This window comes from Canis lupus, chromosome 18 (genome assembly GCF_048164855.1).
Source record: "Canis lupus baileyi chromosome 18, mCanLup2.hap1, whole genome shotgun sequence".
NCBI lineage: Eukaryota > Metazoa > Chordata > Mammalia > Carnivora > Canidae > Canis > Canis lupus.
This window is the reverse complement of record NC_132855.1, coordinates 15,992,477-16,012,362: the sequence shown is the minus strand read 5'-3', so window position 1 is coordinate 16,012,362 and position 19,886 is coordinate 15,992,477. Positions and strand designations below refer to the sequence as shown.

General features: G+C 42.7%; 2 protein-coding genes across 3 annotated transcripts in view; one reads left to right on the top strand and one right to left on the bottom strand.

The window, feature by feature from the left end:
• LOC140608716 (retinitis pigmentosa 9 protein-like) overlaps nucleotides 1–19,886 on the bottom strand; it is a 185,880-nt gene that overhangs the window by 33,288 nt on the left and 132,706 nt on the right. The window lies entirely within an intron of this gene.
• The window catches only part of FKBP9 (FKBP prolyl isomerase 9), a 41,307-nt gene that overhangs the window by 7,531 nt on the left and 13,890 nt on the right, over nucleotides 1–19,886 (top strand). For both annotated transcript variants that reach the window (XM_072783538.1, XM_072783537.1), the window contains exons 2-6: nucleotides 6,201–6,346; nucleotides 6,708–6,897; nucleotides 7,562–7,707; nucleotides 11,385–11,574; nucleotides 17,324–17,469. In XM_072783538.1, coding sequence (XP_072639639.1) covers nucleotides 6,259–6,346; nucleotides 6,708–6,897; nucleotides 7,562–7,707; nucleotides 11,385–11,574; nucleotides 17,324–17,469 — 760 coding nt within the window. In that variant the 5' untranslated portion in view covers nucleotides 6,201–6,258. The remainder of the gene's footprint in view (nucleotides 1–6,200; nucleotides 6,347–6,707; nucleotides 6,898–7,561; nucleotides 7,708–11,384; nucleotides 11,575–17,323; nucleotides 17,470–19,886) is intronic.

The following is a 19,886-nucleotide window of genomic DNA, read 5'->3' as shown; positions in this document are numbered from 1 at the left end:
CTCTCATCGCTGATCAGGACTTCAGTTCTAACCTCAGGGCAGTTTTCTCTCCCTTCTGAAATGGCCATTTCTCCTTTGTTTCTGGATCTGAGAACAAAATAATCTCAGCAACAAGTAGTATAAACACACATAAATTTTTATCAAAAGTTTTAAAGTTAATTTAAAAAAATAGTACCATAAAAAATAGTACCATATATTTTGCATATATTCGGAGTTTTAAAAACCAGTTAAGTAATTCCATAAAGCTTAAAACTGTAGCCGCCAAGCTGCTAGGAGTGGGGAAGGGGCTTGGAGTGGGGTGTAGCTGTAGCTTGGATGTTTTCAAGCTCCAGGCTTCCTTCTGCCCGGGCGCCTTCCACGCTGCACCTCTGCAGGCAGGGAGGCACACGGCTCTACCTGTGGCCAGGTCTCCTTTCGCTTCCCCTAGATTCTGTTTCTTCCCTACTATCTCAGATCCTACACTTCTCTTTCCATTCCGTCTTCCCAAATGTTGTTGCCAGCACTGGTCTCCTCCGTTTCCCTAAGTTGTGTTCTTTTGTTTTTCTTTTTTGTGAAGAGGAGCATAGGAACTTGGAGAAGGAATGGGCTTTGGGGACTCTAGGGAGGAAGTACGTTCAGTTTGACATATGTTCCTTTATTTTTAATTTATTTTTAACAGTTACTTATTTAGGTAATCTCTACACCCAATGTGGGGTTCAAACTCAGGACCCCGAGATCAAGTTGCATGCTTTTCCAACTGAGCTAGCCAGGCTCCCCATGACATATGTCCTTTTAAAAGTTCAGGGGGATCCCTGGGTGGCTCAGCGGTTTGGCGCCTGCCTTTGGCCCAGGGCACGATCCTGGAGTCCCGGGATCGAGTCCCTTGTCGGGCTCCCGGTATGGAGCCTGCTTCTCCCTCTGCCTGTGTCTCTGCCTCTCTCTCTCTCTCTCTCTCTCTCTCTCTCTGTGTCTATCATAAATTAATAAATAAATCTTAAAAAAAACCAAAAAACAAAAAACAAGTTCATCCTCGGGGTGCCTGTGTGGCTCAGTGGTTGAGCTGTCTGCCTGTGGGTTGGGTCATGATCCTGGAGTCCTGGGTTCGAGTCCCATGTTGGGTTCCTCGCAGGAGCCTGCCTCTCCCTCTGCCTGTGTCTCTGCCTCTCTCTCTCTGTGCCTCATGAATAAATAAATAAAAATATGAATAAATAAATGAATGATATCATGAATAAGTAAATAAATAATAAAGTCCTAAAAAATAAAATAAATAAAAATAAAAGTTCATCCTCACTACAGATTGAAACCCATGTTTAGAAATAGAGCCATGGGGGCGCCTGGGTGGCCCAGCTGGTTGAGCATCTGCCTTTGGCTTGGACCCTGGTCAGGGCCTTGGGTTCCAGCCCCTGCATAGGGCTCTCTGCTCAGCAGAGAGGCTGCCTCTCCTCCCTCTGCTCCCCCTCCCCCACTTGTGCTCTCTCTCAAATAAATAAAATCTTTAAAAAAAAAAGGAAAGAAAGAAACAGAGCCACAGTATTTATGCTTCAGGAATGCAGCCACAGAGGTAGTTACTCATCCTGGGAAATAGGCTGCAATCATGTGTGCTCATGGATAGACAGTTTAATGACTTGGATATAATGGGTTTTATGTAATGTCTCCTGTCTTAGTGATCCTTGGGCTGGTAAACCTGAAGAGCATCGTCAGGGAGTGCTGCAGCCACTTCTAATCACCGCCTTGGGGCAAGGGACAGTAAAAGTGTCAGGGACAGCAATAAAAGGGTTTATAGCAATGAATGAGCAGGAGAGAAAAATAAGCTGATGGAGAGGAAACCTGGGTGGAGGGGTGGGGGTGGGTGTTGAATGTGCTGGATGATTTCCGTTTACCTTTCCAGGTCTCCTCTCCACTGATCCACTTGCTTTTTGCCCCGTGAGGCTACACGTGCATAGTATGGGTTATATCTACGACCCGTCTGTTGGGTTGAGCCAGGGGGGCATCACCAGGAGATCAGAGGGAGGAGGGTGAGCTGGAGATCTTTTTCTCTTGTCTCCCTACCTGTAGAGCCTCCACCATCTGTGTCCCTAGACTGGAGGTCCTAGCTAAGCTTTGTCAGGTGGCCCTGAACCACCACCTTTTCTGCCCCTGGATCCTTCAAGCCCAGGTTTGACAGTAGCACTCCTAACTTGTCCCCAGAGGTACTACATTGTCCCCTGTGTTCTCTGCACCCTGCACACTCCTTTATACTCCATTACAGTTTCCTGGAGCGGCCTAGTTTGGGTGTATCATCTGTTTCTTGCAGGATGTCAGATGGGACATCTGCAAAAGGTGTAAATCAGCTAGATACTGGGACAGGCTCTATTAAGTGCTTATTCCAAAGCTTGCAGAAATGATTTTCATAACCGGTCCTGGGCTTGACACTGTGTATGAATTTGTGCCAGTTGTGCTGATCAGCACAGATTTACTTATAGAGCACAGAATGGCTAGTTTTGCAGATGGTCAGTTTTAAGCAGGAGATAAGACTAGTCTTGCATTGTAAGTTCTCACATTTTTAAATTTTTTTTATTTTTTTAAAATATTTTTATTTATTTATTTATTTATGATAGAGAGAGAGAGAGAGGCAGAGACACAGGCAGAGGGAGAAGCAGGCTCCATGCTGGGAGCCCGATGCGGGACTCGATCCCGGGACTCCAGGATCGTGCCCCGGGCCAAAGGCAGGCGCTAAACCGCCGAGCCACCCAGAGATCCCCCCTCTCACATTTTTTAAAATAGTTTTGCATTATTTTCTTTAAATACACATTATGTGTTTTATTTTATTTTATTTATTTATTCATTCATGAGAGACAGAGAGGCAGAGACACAGGCAGAGGGAGAAGCAGGCTCCATTCAGGGAGCCCTATGTAGGACTTGATCCTGGGTCTCCAGGATCTCACCCCGGGCCAAAGGTGGCGCTAAACCACTGAGCCACCGGGGCTGGCCAGTTTCTCACATGTTAAATTATGACTCTTCTTTCAGAAAGGTGTTATTTTTGTTTGTTTTTACCATTTTGCTTAGGTTGTCATAGGAAGATATTAATACTGCAAGGCAACAACAGGTTTTTTGTTTTTGTTTTTTTTAAAGATTTATTTATTTATTCATGAGAGGCACAGAGAGAGAGAGAAAGAGAGAGAGGCAGAGACACAGGCAGAGGGAGAGGGAGAAGCAGGCTCCATGCAGGGAGCCCGATGCGGGACTCGATCCTGGGTCTCCAGGATCACGCCCTGGGCCGAAGGCAGGTGCTAAACCACTGGGCCACCGGGGCTGCCCTGGTTTTTGTTTTTGAAAAAGAGAGCACACAAGCGGAGGGAGAGGGAGAAACAGGCTCCTCACTGAGCAGAGCCTAATGCTTGCGAGGCTTAATCCCAGGACCCTGGGATCCTGACCTGAGCTGAAAGTAGACGTTTAACTGACTGAGCCACCCAGGTGCCCTGGCAACAGCAGTTTTTATGTACCACCTGGGGTGGGAGGGCCGTGCTGGGAGGTGAAGGGTCAGACAGACTTGGGTCCTAGCTGCTTTCCCACTTGGCTAACGTTGTGAGCTTGAGAGATTCACCTCCAAGGAGCCTGAGCATCAGCACCTACCTTGAAGTTTTGTATGATGATTAAATGGGGTAGCGTGTGGAAAAGCTTAGTCTGCCGCCGTGCCTGACACATAATAAACATTCTCTAACTAGTAGTTATTATTAAAAACTCATTACATTTGGGAACTGTGGGATGCCAGGGTGGATCAGTGGTTGGGCATCTGCCTTCGGCTCAGGGCATGATCCGGGTCCAGGGATCGAGTCCTGCATCAGGTTCCCCGGGGAGCCTGCTTCTCCCTCTGCCTGTCTCTGCCTCTCTCTCTCTGTGTCTCTCATGAATAAAAAATAAAATAAAATAAAATCTGTTAAATTTGGGAACTGTAGGGCAGCCTGGGTGGCTCAGCAGTTTAGCGTCGCCTTCAGCCCAGGGTGTGATCCTGGAGACCCGGGATAGAGTCCCACATCGGGCTCCCTGCATGGAGCCTGCTTCTCCCTCTGCCTGTGTCTGTGCCTCTCTCTCTGTGTCTCTCATGAATAAATAAATAAAATATTAAAAAAAAATTGGGAACTGTATTCCGGTTCCATGGATGAAAGACTTATTTATAAAGTGGTTTCCAGCCTGTGCATTGTAGTTCTTTGCACATGTTCTGTACCTGGGGTGTCTTTGAAGCTTCAAGTTCTGGTTCATTGTTGGATGATGGTTCAGGGCATGGCAAGTCCCCAGCCGAGTGAAATGAGAGAGCTGGCATTCCAGGGGGCAGGAGGTGGAGGGTGGAGGTGCTAAGCTGTCTTGGGCACAGAACTGACCATGTGTTTTTGTCCTCTGGCTTGCTGACCTGAACTTGGAATCTTGCTTTCTTTTCACTGACCTTGCGAAAGGAAGGCTATTAAAATGAGTCGTAAAACTTGGAGAAGGAAGCCAAAAAAGGAGCAGGCCTGAGGAAGCTGCCCTGATCAGTGGTGAAGTAGACAGTGTTGCTCTTCCAGGCTGTTGGTTAGGGAAAATGAGGAGGTAATTTACCAAGTGAGGGGCAGCACATCCTAAGGAGGTAACTTTGAACAGCTCTCTTTTCTTTTCTTTTCTTTTCTTTTCTTTTCTTTTCTTTTCTTTTCTTTTCTTTCTTTTCTTTTCTTTTCTTTTTTCTTCTTTTTTCTTTTTTTCTTTTCTTTTCTTCTTTCTTTCTTTCTTTCTTTCTTTCTTTCTTTCTTCTTTCTTTCTTTCTTTCTTTCTTTCTCTCTCTCTCTCTTTCTTTCTTTCTTTCTTTCTATTTTATTAATTTAATTTTATTTTATTTTCCTATTTAAGAGAGAGAGAGAAATGTGAGAGGAGGGACAGAGGGAGAGAGAGAATCTCAAGAAGACTCCACACTGAGCATGGAACCCAATATGGGGCTGCATCCTACGACCCTGAAACCACAACCTGAGCCCCAATCAGGAGTGGGACACTTAACTGACTGAGCCTCCCAGGCGCCCCCCCAACAGTTCTTAATATTTTATTACATGAATATTACACGGTCATTTTGAAAATGAAGAGAGTATTAAACCACCTGAAATCCCCTACTCCTAGATTACCATTGGTAATGTTTTTGTGTATCACCTTGTGGATTTTTTTTGTATGCATCTATATGTGTAAATTCAAAATCGAATTATTGTATACTGGGGCATTGTAACCTGCACTTCTCTGTTACTGTATATGTCCTTCTGTGCCAATGGATATAAATCTGGTATTTTTAAATGGCCATAGAGCATTTTATTGTATGACTTTGCCTTAAATGCAATCGGTGCCATAGCCTCAAAATTTGTAAATTATTTCCAGTGTTTCATTATTAGAGAAACAGTATTTGAAACTCTCTGGGTATCTATGCTAGTTTTATTTACTTTTTAAAAGGCAAAATCCATGCCTTGGGCTTTTTTATATCCCCCAAAGCATCTAGCACAGTCTTCTAAGAGGCAAACCCTTATTAGTTGCAGAATTTGACATTAGAGAGGAAGAGAGCATGGATGTTGACCACACTTCCATTATTTATCTTCCAACCTAAATCCATCACATGATTTAAATCACATGATTCATGATTTCAAGACCGTATTAGACTTTTCACTATCTGTAATAATTCCAGTAATATTGGCATAACGCTGAGGTTTTCAGAGCTCTTACCAGATTGTAATATCATATAGATCTTGGGATGGCTATTATTGTTAACTCCCATTTTGTGGTGCAAGAAACCACTTAAGAGAGTTTAAGTATCCTTTGTGCTACACCATGCTGAGTCTTTAACTTAATAGACCTAAAGGAGAAAAAGAAAAATTAGGTATGTATGTTAACTGGAGCATTAATATCTTATGTTGTTGCTTTTAAATACCAATCACGTAGAAATGGAATAAATGTTTTTCATGGAAGTATTGGTAGCTATTTTGCAAAATGATATATATAAGGGGGGGTTATACCGATGTTTATCAAATTAGATTTGCTGGCAATATTCAAAGAAATTAAAAAATTCCAACTCTGCAAGTATAATTAGTGAAGACCTTTCCTGTATCAATAACTCCTTTACGGGATGTTTTTGCTTTCCAGTTACATCACTCTGTCCACGGGTACATTTTCACTGACTGGTTTCACTAAGGGAAGGACTAATTTATACTTTTCTTTTTCTCTACCTCTTGGGTCTTCAGCTATGACAGAGACTCCACTTTCAACGTGTTTGTGGGAAAAGGACAGCTGATTGCAGGGATGGACCAAGCTCTGGTTGGGATGTGTGTAAACGAGAGGCGCTTTGTGAAGATCCCCCCAAAGCTTGCCTACGGAAGTGAAGGAGTTTGTAAGTTCTTGTTCCATTTTGTCAACACATCTGCAGAAATAACCAGAACATTTAAAGGGTATTCAGGCCGACCAGAGAATCTTCAGAAGCTTTAAATTGAGGAAAATGAGAAGCAGTGAACATACACAGCAAAAATTTCATCTTTGGTTAATTTCTTCTAGATATTAACACAGGTGTATCGAATGTCACCCTTGTTGAGAGGAAGACAATTTTTTCTCATTTGGAGGAAAAAGGGAGGGAGCATGGTCTGTTTCTTAATTGTTTCGTGACCCCCTTGAACACCTAGGCAGCATCGTAGGTCTTTATTCGTCTGGCCTGAAAGGCAGCAGCTTCTCAAGTGTGAATTCTCTTTAATTTTTAGCTGGTGTGATCCCCCCAGATTCAGTTCTTCATTTTGATGTACTTCTGATGGATATTTGGAACTCTGATGATCAAGTTCAGGTTCACACTTATTTCAAGCCCCCCAGTTGCCCTCGGACCATCCAGGTATCTGATTTTGTAAGGTACCATTACAATGGAACGTTCTTGGATGGGACACTGTTTGATTCAAGGTAAGTGCCACCATTCATGGTAATATTGGTGAAATGCTTGTTAGTTCCTTCTATCTCACTTGCTTTTTATGCCCATGAAGACACCAGAAGAGAGACTCTTCTCAACTTCCATCAGTGCCAACTCCTTTACTTAAGGCTTTTGGTTGATGTTTCATGCTCTGTAAAGCCAGAGTCAAAATTTTAATACATTTCATAGAAATGCAAGAAAAACGTTTATCTGAATAATAGTATCTTGAGAACTCGTCATTAAGTGAAGGGCCCTATTTCCAAGTAGATTGATGCATTTTTTTGCATCCATTTTTATAGTTTTCCCATGGAAGGAAGAGGGAGAGGCTGAAAGTATATGAAGCTATAGAGAAGTACCAGGAGTAAGGTGCTAAGCTAGAGAACAGTGAACACTTTGGGCTTTCTTGTTATAGTGTGTTTGGTTAGAGAGAATAGCGGGCTTATTTTTGTGAATCACAGTGGTTTAATTACACGATTTTCATTTCTTCTAAATTTGAGGACTTCTGCTGTCTTTCTTTGGGAACAAAGACCCAAAAATGCCTGTCTTCAGGGATGGGTAGAGTTTCACTGTTGAGCTGTGTATCTAAAACCTTATTGAGAAATGAGTTGGAAACACCCTCATGGCATGGAACTTCACCCCTTTCTCATTGGCTTTCAGTCATAATCGCATGAAAACATATGACACATATGTGGGCATTGGCTGGCTGATTCCTGGAATGGATAAAGGGCTGTTGGGGATGTGTGTGGGGGAAAAGCGCATCATCACCATACCTCCTTTTCTGGCCTATGGAGAAGAAGGAGATGGTAAGTCTTTCTCATTCTTCAAGCTACTCTCATCTGTCCTTTTTTTTTAATTTTTATTTTATTTTTCAGTAATCTCTATATCCATTGTGGGGCTGGAACTCACAACCCTGAGATCAAGAGTCGCATGCTCTTCCTGTTAAGCCAGCCAGGCGCCCTTCATTTGTCCTTATTTTTATTGCTGTGATTAATTCAGCTTACCACATGAAACCCACCAGATTTTTTTAGTCTAGACTTGCACTATCCAGTATCGTAGCCACTAGCAACATAATGGCTATTTATATTTAAATTGAATATAAATTAAAATTAAGTAAAATCTAAAATTCTGTTCCTTAGCCACACTGCCACATTTCATGTACTTAAGAGGCACATGTTACTGAGGGCTCCTGTACTGGACAGAGCAGTTACAAAGCATTTCCATTACTGTGGAAAGTTCTGTTGGGCAGTGCTAGTCCAGATCATCTACCATCTCATCACCGAATTGTGGAAACTTCTACTTATTAATGGTCATTGGCATTCATAAGTAAGCATCTGCCACTGCCTCCTAAGCTGTAACCTTGGGCACCAACCTCTCCAGCCTATATTTTCCCATCTATGAAATGAGATTTGAACTAGAAAGTCCAAAGGTTGTAGATCTCGAGATAACAATTTAGTATAAGAGGCCAGAATTGCCGTCCCCCCACCTGCATTTGTACCTCCGTGGTGGATTTTACCTGTGACATTAGTTCCCTGCGGACAGATGTAAAGCACAATGTGAGAAAAAAACATTAATTTGAACTAGTGTCATTTTCGCAGAGAGAAAACAGAACATTGGCTCGTAAATGGAGTTTTGCAGTTATTCATATTTTAATTTCGGGCATATTTAATCACATGGACAGGCTAACACAACAAAGAGAACTTTCTGGTATTTAAATAAACAGATATCTATAGTTAAGAATTGAAATGGAGGGATCCCTGGGTGGCGCAGCGGTTTGGCGCCTGCCTTTGGCCCAGGGCGCGATCCTGGAGACCCGGGATCGAATCCCACGTCGGGCTCCCGGTGCATGGAGCCTGCTTCTCCCTCTGCCTATGTCTCTGCCTCTCTCTCTCTCTCTCCGTGACTATCATAAATAAATAAAAAATTTAAAAAAAATCTTAAAAAAAAAAAAAAGAATTGAAATGGAAACATAATGCATTTAAGAAGTTTACTGACTGTGGTACCCGACTTATAATAACCCTAACATAAAGTTTCCCAAGCTATGTTTGGCTCTGTATGTCTATGGATCAGGAGGAGAAAGGAGGAAAAGCAGCTCAGCCTTCTTTCCTGTCCACCTCCACTTTTATTGCTGGGGATCTGCAGTTTCTTTTTCTTTTCTTTTCTTTTCTTTTCTTTTCTTTTCTTTTCTTTTCTTTTCTTTTCTTTTCTTTCTTTTCTTTTCTTTTCTTTTCTTTCTTTCTTTCTTTCTTTCTTTCTTTCTTTCTTTCTCTTTCTTTCTTTCTCTTTCTTTCTTTCTTCTTTCTTTCTTTTCTTTTCTTTCTTTTCTTTCTTTCTTTCTTTCTTTCTTTCTTTCTTTCTTTCTTTCTTTCTTTCTTTCTTTTCTTTTCTTTAAGATTTTATTTATTTATTCATGAGAGACACAGAGAGAGAGGCAGAGACACAGACAGAGAGAGAGCAGGCTCCATGCAGGGAGCCCGACATGGGACTAGATCCCGGGTCTCCAGGATCATGGCCTGGGCCGAAGGTGGCGCTAAACCGCTGGGCCACAGGGCTGCCCAGCAGTCAGTTTCTTCAAAAAAAAGCAGGGGTGGGGATTCCTTGCTAAGAGAAGAATAAAATTTGAAAACAACTGCTGTAAATATGTCTTAATTCTCCCCTCATCAAGACATTATGCTATTCTGATACTCAAGTGGTCTCATCCTTAGCCAGTGGAAGGTCATTTTTCTTGGCTCTCAAATCTTTTTGACATCATCCAGATGCATACATCATATGTAATAAAACTAGATGCCTGGCCTTATTTGAGGAATATTCTTTATTTATGTTAAATAAACAACATGTTATAAATAAATAAACTATTTATTTTAAATATTTATTTAATACTTTAATACTGTGCTCAGCTATCCAGGTATGACTTTATTTATTCATTTGTTTATTTGTTTATTTTAGAGAGGTTGGGGAGGGGTAGAGGGGGAGAGTGAATCTTAAGCAGGCTCCATACCCAGCGCTGAACCTGACGTGGGTCTCCATCGCACAACTCTTGAGATCACAACTGAGCCAAAATCAAGAGTTGGATATTTAACCATCTGAACTATCCAGGCACCCTATATATATTGTATGATATGGAAATTATATCTTGATAAAATTGTTATTAAAAAAACAAATATTTGGGATGCCTGGGTGGCTCAGCAGTTAAGCGTCTGCCTTTGGCCCATGATATGATCCCGAAGTCCCGGGATCCAGTCCCACATCGGGCCCCCTGCATGGAGTCTGTTCCTCCCTCTGCCATTGTCTCTGACTCTCTCTCTGTCTCTCATGAATAAATAAATAAAATCTTAAAAAAAAATTTCAATTAGTATATGATAATGTTAGAAAAATTTTAAGCTCTACTTTTAAGGCTTTCTTTTTTCTAATAAATGAAAAAATACAGAAAAGTACAAGATTCATATTCTATCACACACACACCCCCATACACACACTTGGAGGATTGACCACACCTTACATTCCAGAGACTGACTCAGCAGCAGTTTTCAACAGATTTCATTGTTTCCCTGAGGTGAAGGGGGGGGTGATGGGCTCTGCCAAAGAACCTATTGAAGGAGCTCAGGCCTGTTGTGCTGTCATTCACTTGCGGGTCTACTCCTTTGCAAAGGTATATCGAATGACAAGAATGTTGAGGTAGGTGGTTTGTCAGTTAACTTCCTTTATCTCAAAGTACTGAATTGAGGTATTTATTGGTTGATGTTGATCCTTGCAAGAAGAGCTAGTACCCAATAATCTCTTCAGGTAGATTATCATTTTGTGTATATTCACTAGGTCCCCACTGTTGGGAACATCCCAAAGAAGCAGTACCATCCAGAAGTGGGATAAAAGGAATTTGAGGATTTATATTTTGCATTGTGGGTACCATTTTTCCTCCCTCTTAGCTAGCTTTAATTTTATTTATATCTTGTTTTGGATGCACTTAATAAATTGATTTTTTGCATTTTGCGTCTTCAAAACATTGGCTGATGGTTCCACAGAACAAGTCTGTGTAATATTCTGTAGAATCAAGTCCAAGGTTTGGAATTTATGCCTGTAAATGTCTGTGATTTGCATTTGTACACAGACAGAAACCCACAGAGGCATGTATTTGGGTTTTCATGTGGGTGCATAACCACCCACATAGAGCCTTGATTTGTCAGCACAAGCATAGAAAATACGGTCATGGTAGTCTTGTGTGTCATCAATATTGGTTTGCTCCTTTTTCTGAAGAAGTCAGGCTTCATATTATGCCCGCAAGCGCATGGTTGGGCACCATAGACATGGTGGTGGCAGAAATAGTTGAACACCAGGGGGCCACCCAACATGTGAAAGAACGTTTATTTCCTCAGCTTGGAAGCTTTAAGGAATGAGTAACACCAACACAGTGGGAGTTGAGTTGTAGTTAAAAGCCCTTCCTAAATCTCATGTCCTGATTTCATCATCTTCCTCCATTCTACTCTAGGGAAAGACATTCCTGGACAGGCATCTCTGGTGTTTGATGTTGCTTTATTGGACCTCCATAACCCCAAGGATGGCATTTCCATTGAGAATAAGGTAGTCCCAGAAAACTGTGAGCGGCGAAGTCAAAGTGGGGACTTTCTCAGGTATCATTACAATGGCACCCTTCTGGATGGCACCTTCTTTGATTCCAGGTAAGGAAACTACTGGAGCCTTCACTCACCAGAGCATCTTATTAAAGATAGTCTACCTCTGGCTGGACCATGATCTGAACTCTGTCAATGCTGATTTGTAGTTAGCATTTTCATCTCTAGCATAGATTGTTTTCTGACATTGAATTCCTTCAGAGGCTGTTAGAACAGTCTCCTTCTTGGAGCCTGTGGGATATAAGTCTGCAGGAAAACGGGATAGACTCAGCCTACACTCCCACCATTCCTTATACCTTGCTCAACTATCCAAGTAGGGAGCCAACTATGGGATCCAGGATGGGAAGTGGCCAGAACTGAGGTCTGGGTGGTCGGAAGAGGGGACAACAGACTTGGTGCCAGGAAAGGTGGGTTCTGGTCCCGGTGTGTGGTGACTTTGGACGGCATTTGACCTCCCCGAAATTTAGTCCTGTGCCCCCCGCTCCCCCCCCCCACTGTAATTAGCACCTTTCTCAGAGATGGTTAAAGAGATAAGGTATGTAAAGCAAGCTCTGTGAACTTCAAAGGCTGCTGGAGGAGACAGGTTGAGTGCTTGTGGCTTCCTTCCTGATGCTGCAAAGGTTAATTACCATGCCTCTGTTGTTATTCAGTCCTGTTTTGCTTAGTAGCTTGCCCTTGTACAGGTGGCTGGAGCAGGCGGCAGGCAGCTTGCTAGGTCTTGCTCTTTCAAGTGGCATGTGCCCTTGGGAAACCACCTCTTCAGCTTCCTGTAGAGCGAACAGGTAGAGACAGCAGCCTACCTGTCTCTCTGAGGTAATAGACTTCTGATTTCTTTAGTCATCCAAAATAGTACAGAAGAATTTTCATATGGCATTATTTTGCTTGAATATTTTTTTTTAAGATTTTATTTATTTATTCATGAGAGACACACAGAGAGAGGCAGAGACACAGGCAGAGAGAGAAGCAGGCTCTCCACGGGGAGCCCAATGTGGGACTTGATCCCAGGACCCCAGGATCATGCCCTGAGGCAAAGGCAGTCGCCCAACCGCTGAGCTATCCAGGCGTCCCATTTGCTTGAATAATTTATCCTTCCTGTTCTTAGGGTCTCTTCCTTTATAATTTTCATTTGATCTTTTTGGAAAAAGTAATAGTCACATGGTTCAGAATTAAAACTAAGTGTGTATTAAGATATGTCCTATTACTTGCCCCTGCCTACCTTCCATCTCCCTTTTCTCTAGCCACTTGGAATTAACTTTCTTTCTTTCTTCCTCCCTCCCTCCCTCTCTCCCTCCCTCCCTCCCTCCCTCCCTCCGTCCGTTCGTTCCTTCCTTCCTTCCTTCCTTCCTTCCTTCCTTCCTTCCTTCCTTCCTTCCTTTCCTCCTTTCTTCCTTTCCTTTCTTTCATCTCTATGCCCAAAAGGGCTTGAACTCAAGACCCTGAGATCAAGAGTTGTACACTCCACCAACTGAGCCATCCAGGCACCTCTAGAATTAACCACTTTTATTAATGTTTCTTTTTTATTCTTCCACTGTGCGGATTTTTTTTTCTAATGTAGATATATACAAATACAGATGTGTGTGTGTGTGTGTTTTAAGATTTATTTATTTATTTCTTCATGAGAGATATATATATATATAGAGAGAGAGAGAGGCAGAGACATAGGAGAAATAGGCTCCCTGCAGGGAGCCCGATGCGGGACTCAATCCCAGATCCTGGGATCACGCCCTGAGCCAAAGGCAGATGCTCAACCACTGAGCCACCCAGGCGTCCCAACACAAATACAGATGTTATCTTATTTTCTCCCCTTTATAGTATATAGCAGATGGAATACACCACCCTGCCTCTTCCTTTTTATTTTTCCATCTTGGGATTTTTCCATATTGATATATAGAGAGACAGCTCAGGTTTTGATCTCACAGTCATGAGTTCAAGCTCCTGGGTTGGGCTCCGTGCTTGCGTGGAGCCTACCTAATTAAAAAATTCATACATAAACAATTTATACTGTACACATATAAGAGAGCTAATTTGTTTTTTATGTCTGCATAGTGTTTTCATTGGGTGAATATTCTCAATTTATTTAACCATTCCCCTACTGATGAACATTTGAGTTGTCTTTATTTATTTATTTTTTTCTATTACAGAAAACATTCAGTGTGTGCATGTTATTTATTACCCGTTACTTATGAGCTTGGTTCTGTCCTTTATTTCCTGGAATTCTATTTCTTTTTTTTTTTTTAAGATTTTATTTATTTATTCATGAGAGATATAGAGAGAAAGGCAGAGACACAGGCAGAGAGAAGCAGGCTCCATGCAGGGAGCCCGATGTGGGACTCGATCCCAGGACCCTGGGATCACGCCCTGAGCCAAAGGCAGATGCTCAACTGCTGAGCCACCCAGGCATCCCTGGAATTCTATTTCTAATTAAAAGACCATTTTTTCTAGTGTGCACCAGATTTATTTCCATATTAGAGGAACCACAGGGTGCCTGGGTGGCTCAGTCTGTAAAGCATCCAACTCTTGATTTTGTCTCAGACTATGATCTCAGGGTGTGAGAAGGAGCCATGAATTGGACTCTGTGCTTAGCAGAGGGTCTGCTTAAGAGTCCCTGTCTCCCTCTGTCCCACCCCCACCCCCCCAAATAAATAAAACTTTAACAAAAAAATAAAGGAGTGACAATTTTATTAGGTTTTAAAAATGCTTTCCACTTTAGTGCATTGGGATCTAGTCCATCCTAATGGCTACAGAATTTTCTATTATATGGATTTGCCTTAATTTAGGTAATTAATCCCAGTTGTTTTCTTTTTTATTGTAGTTGACAGAGTTATATTAGCTTCAGGTGTACAACATAGTGATTTAACAATTCTACACGGTACTCAGCACTCATCATGATATGTTAGTCACCATCTTTGTTTTCTTCCTTTTGACAGTCTAAGTAGGGCTGCAGTAATTATTTTTGCAGCTAAATCTTAACGTGTAAGATTGTTTCCTTGGGATAAATTTCTAGAAGAATCTTTGGGTCAAAGATTATGTGTATTTTTATAGTTTTTGATATACACAACCAAGCTGTCCTCGGGGAAGCTTTTATTCCCCAACACTCTAAAGGAGCTTCATTCCCTCAAACTCTCTCAACACTGAGAATCATTTTTAAATAATTTTTGCCAATTTATAGGAGAAAAATGGATAGTTTTTTTTTTTTTAAGATTTTATTTATTTATTCATGAGAGGCACAGAGAGAGAGAGGCAGAGACACAGGCAGAGGGAGAAGCAGGCTCCATGCAGGGCGCCCGACGTGGGACTCGATCCCGGGACCCTGGGATCACGCCCTGGGCAGAGGGCAGGCACCAACTGCTGAGCCACCAGGCTGCCTGGAACCTTATAGTTTTAATCTGAATTTCTTGATTGCTATTGAGGTTGAAATTGTTTCAAATATTTATTACAAGACCATTTGGATATCTTCTTTTGTGATTTATGTGTTGTATCTTTTGCCTGTTTTTATGTTGAGGGTATTGGTATTTGTCTTTTTCTTAACAATTTTAATATACAGAGGTATATTAAAGATAGTAACCCGTTTATGGCTGTATATTGTCCAAAGCATATTCCATGTTTATTTGCATTTTTATTTTGGTTATTGTGACTTTGTTAAATACATTTAACTTCTCTTTTATGATTTCCTTTATTCTTATATAAATTCTTACATAGTCTGTCTTTGGGAACTTGCTAAAAATAACAAATCTGTCCCATCCCCTAGAGTACATGAACATTTGTCTATATTTTCCTCAGCCCCTTTTAAGGGTTTTATATTTTTATCCTTGGAAATATTCTTTATTAAAATTCCTATTTTATTTTATTTTTTAAAAGATTTTTTTAAAAGATTTTATTTATTTATTCATGAGAGACACACACACAGAGAGAGAGAGAGGCAGAGACACAAGCAGAGGGAGAAGCAGGCTCCATGCAGGGAGCCTGACATGGGACTCGATCCCGGGCCTCCAGGATCACACCCCGGGCTGCAGGCGGCGCCAAACCGCTGCGCCAATGGGGCTGCCCTATTTTTAAAAAGATTTTATTCATTTATTCATGAGAGACACAGAGAGAGGCAGAGACACAGACAGAGGGAGAAGCAGGTTCCCTACAGGGATCCTGATGCGGGACTAGATCCCAGGACCCTGGGATCATGCCCTGAGCCAAAGGCAGACGCTCAACTACTGAGCCACCCAGGCTCTCTTAAGTCTTCTTTTAAAGTTATTCAGAGTGCTCTACAATTCCCGGCGGCCACTCTGCTCCTCCGTTCTCTTCTTCTGAGGCTCCTTTGTGCCTCTTGGCCTCAGCCCCACTGTCACCCCAGTGCTTTCCCTGGTGCAGATCCTACCTCCTCGGTGTCTGCTGTCTCCCCGAACCCTATGGGATCTTTGCTGACTCTTCCACCCAGTGGCGCAGCCTTCTCTGAGGCACCTGCCATCTCTCCCACTGCTCAGTGTCCCTTTATGAGGGACCCCATCAGGCAGGTGTCCTCCTCTGCCTTGAATGCCTGAGGTCTGGAGTGCCACCAAGGCTGTTCTCTGCTGATGATCTCCAGGTACTGGCCAGAGAGTCAGTAACCTGGGGAAGGCAAAAGGCTGGCTCATGGCGAGAGGATGCTAGGGAGCCAAGCCTGCTTTCCTGCCCTACTGTGTTCCCATCCTGGCCTTCCTGGTTGTGTGAGGGCTGAGGTCTGGAGCTGCACAATGTGGGCAACAGGGTCTTTCTCCATGGGGGCGAGGGGTCTATGTAGATGACCGGCTTCCTGGGTGAGGAGAATCATCTGTTCTTGTGATTTTTCACATCCTTTGGCTTTCTGTTTGGTCTCTGAGAGCTACTGTAAAAGGGGAGCCCCTCGCAGCTCAGTCTTTTCATCCCCCTGGCCCCACTCGGCTGGCCATCTTCCCGGAGGTGGTCATCCTTTGGCTGTGTTTGAGGTCATGGTGGAACAGACCAACTCTTTCATGACAGGCTTTTTGCCACCTCTGCACCAGGTGGGGGTGAGGAATGAGTGCAGGTCCCTGGGTAGCAGACGTGGCGTGTGAAGTTTTATTATTTTATTCTGGAAACATCTGGCTTTGGGGAATTGATTCCTGTCCTCACCAAACTCACAGGAATCGGATTCAACTGGCAGTTTATACAAAGGCTGGATCTCTCCACTGAGCAGAATGCTTGGGCCTCCTGCCCATGGCACTTGGGAAACCCAAGTACTCCCCAGAAGGTGGCTTGGTGAGCAGGGGTTACAGTAGGAAGACTTCCTCTGGGCCCTGGTAGAGACTGCACAGTTCAATTGTTTTCTGTGTATTTGTTACTTTCCTGGCAATCCAAATATCCATGCCTCATATATACAGATATTCTCTGCTTCAGATACTGGAACGTTGTCTTGTGACACATTCTTAGTTTCTAAGAAGGTCCACCTTTGATGCTTTTTTAAAATTAACTTGACATGGTTACCAAGCACAGTCCGATTTACATTAGCTACATTTCTGTGTGGCTGCGTCTTGTCTGGTGCATCCCATCCATAACCTGACCAGACCAGAGGGTTGGAGGCTTGTTTCTGGGAGTGGTTTTGTACCCAGCTGCTCCCACACCGTGTGTGAGTTCTAGGGAGTGTGGGTTCCCTGGGAGCATGTTTCCAGGCTGTGTCCTCACAAACTAAGCTTCAGCCTCTTCCAGGGTCTGGAGTCTTCTGGCTTCCTGCTGCCTCTCATGCCCCTAACATGCACAGCTGCTGTGGTGTCGCTTGTGAGGAACCTTTCTGTCCTTCCTTCTTTTCCAGCTACTCACGGAACCGCACCTTTGACACATACATCGGGCAGGGCTACGTGATTGCTGGCATGGATGAAGGTCTACTTGGTGTCTGCATCGGAGAGAAGAGGAGGATTGTGGTCCCGCCTCACCTCGGCTACGGAGAGGAAGGAAGAGGTGAGTGCTCGCTGCTTCCAGGCTGCTTCCAAGCAATCAGGGCTTCTTGAGAGCCAGAATGTGGAACCTGATGTCCCATTAAAGACTTGAATGTCCAAATAGCGTTGGTTTCTAGAGATGCTCTATTCTTTCCTCTTGTCCCCACTGCCCAATTTCCTCTTGGAAAATTCTTAGACTTGTGCCAAAGTTGAAAGAACTAGGAGTCAAACTCATAGATTCATCAGCTGTTAACATCTTGCTGTTTATTTTTTCTCTCTAATTACATTTTTTGTTTGTTTTTGTTGTTGAGTCATTTGAAAGTATATTGCAAACCTCTCCCCTTTTTTGTTTTTGTTTTTTTTTAAGGTTTTTAATTTATTTATTCAAGAGAGACAGAGGTAGAGACATAGGCAGAGGGAGCAGGGAGCCTGACGCGGGACTCGATCCCAGGACTCCAGGATCATGCCCTGAGCTGAAGGCAGACGCCCAGCCACTGAGCCACCCAGGTGTCCCTGGTTTTTGTTTTTTAATAGTTTTATTGAGATGTAATTTATGTGTCATAAAATTTACCCATTTTAAGTGTACAATTCCGTGAGTTGTGAAGATTTATTTGTTTTAGGGAGAGAGAGAGCACGAGCAGGAGGGGCAGAGGGAGAGGGAGAGAGAATCTCAAGCCGACTTTGTGCTGGACATGAGCCCAATGTGAGGCTCACTCTCAGAATCCTGAGATTATGACCTGAGCTGGATGCTTAGCCAACTGAGCCACCCTGGTGTCCCAATTCAGTGACTTTTAGTAAATGTGGGGAGTTGAGTTAACCATCACCTCAACCCACTTTGAGAACACTTTGTCACTCTAATAGCAACCTCCTTTTAAGCGTTATACAAATGATACGTGTTGACTTTAGAAAAAAGAAAGTAAGGATAACGAAAGAAAACAAAAATCTCCCATTATCTCACCAGGCAGGAATAAACATTGAAATGTGGTAGGTGGGATAGCAGCCCCAAAAGATGTCCCCGTCCTATCCCTGGAACCTGTCAATATGTTACCTTACATGGTGGAGGGATTTTGCAGATGTGAGTAAGGTAAGGATCTTGAGATGGGGAGATCATTCTGGATCATCCATCCAGGTGGTCTTGATGTACTTACAAGAGCCTTTGTAAGAGGGAAGCAGGAGGTCAGAGGGAGGAGAAAATGCTAAGCTGCTGGCTTGGAAATTGGACAAAGGGGCCACAGGTCAAGGAGTGAAGGCAGCCACAGGAAGCTGGAAAGGCGAGGAAGCAGATTCTCCCCTGAATCCTCCACGAGGAACGCGTCCCTGCCAACACCTTGAATTCAGAATTTTGACCCTCCAGAGTTATGAGAATAGATCTGCATTGTTTTAAGCCACTAAATTTGTGGAAATTTGTTATACTAACAATAGGAAACTAATACAACCGTGAATTGAAAATACACATCCACCTCCACTAATAAATACTAACAAAAATGGGATTACCTAGGGACACCTGGCTGGCTCAGTCGGAGGAGCATGTGACTCTTGATCTCAGGCTTATGAGTTTGAGCCCCACATTGGGTGTAGAGATTACTAAAAAATAAATAAACTAAAAAAATGGGATTATCTATACATATTACTTTGTAATTTTTCTCTTTACCTAATTTGTTGTGAACAACTGTCTATGCCAACAGGTATTTTTTTTTATCGTTGCATAGTATTTTAAACCATATTTCGCTCTTAGGTTTTTTACTCACGCATATAGGCATACTTCATTTTATTGCGCTTTGCTTTATTGTGCTTTGCAGATAGTATTATGGTTGGGTTTTTTTGTTTGTTTTACAAATTGAAGTTTGTGGCGACCCTGCATCAAGCAAGCCTATCATTGCGATTTTTCCAGCACTATTTGCTTGCTTCATGTCTCTGTGTCACATTTTGGTAATTCTTGCCATATTTCAAACTTATTCATTGTTATTATATTTGTTATGGTGGTCAGTGATCAGCGATTATGACTCTGAAAGCTCAGATGAGGGGCGCCTGGGTGCTTAGTGGTTGAGCATCTGCCTTAGGCTCAGGTCATGATCCTGGGGTCTGGAATCGAGTTCCGCATTGGGCTCCCTGCATGGAGCCTGCTTCCCCCTCTGCCTATGTCTCTGCCTCTCTCTGTGTTGTTTCATGCATAAATAAATAAAAATTTAAAAAAGCTCAGATGATAGTTTATATTTTTTAGCAATAAAATACTTTTAGTTAAGGTATGTACATTGTTTTCGAGACATAATGCTATTGCACCCCTAATAGACCACAGCATGGTAGAAACAAACTTTATTATATGCACTGGGAAGCCAAAACAATTCACCTGACTCGCCTTATTGAACTATTCACTTTATTGCAGTGGTCTGGAACCAGACCCACAAAATCTCTGAGATATGCCTATACCATTTTTTGCTA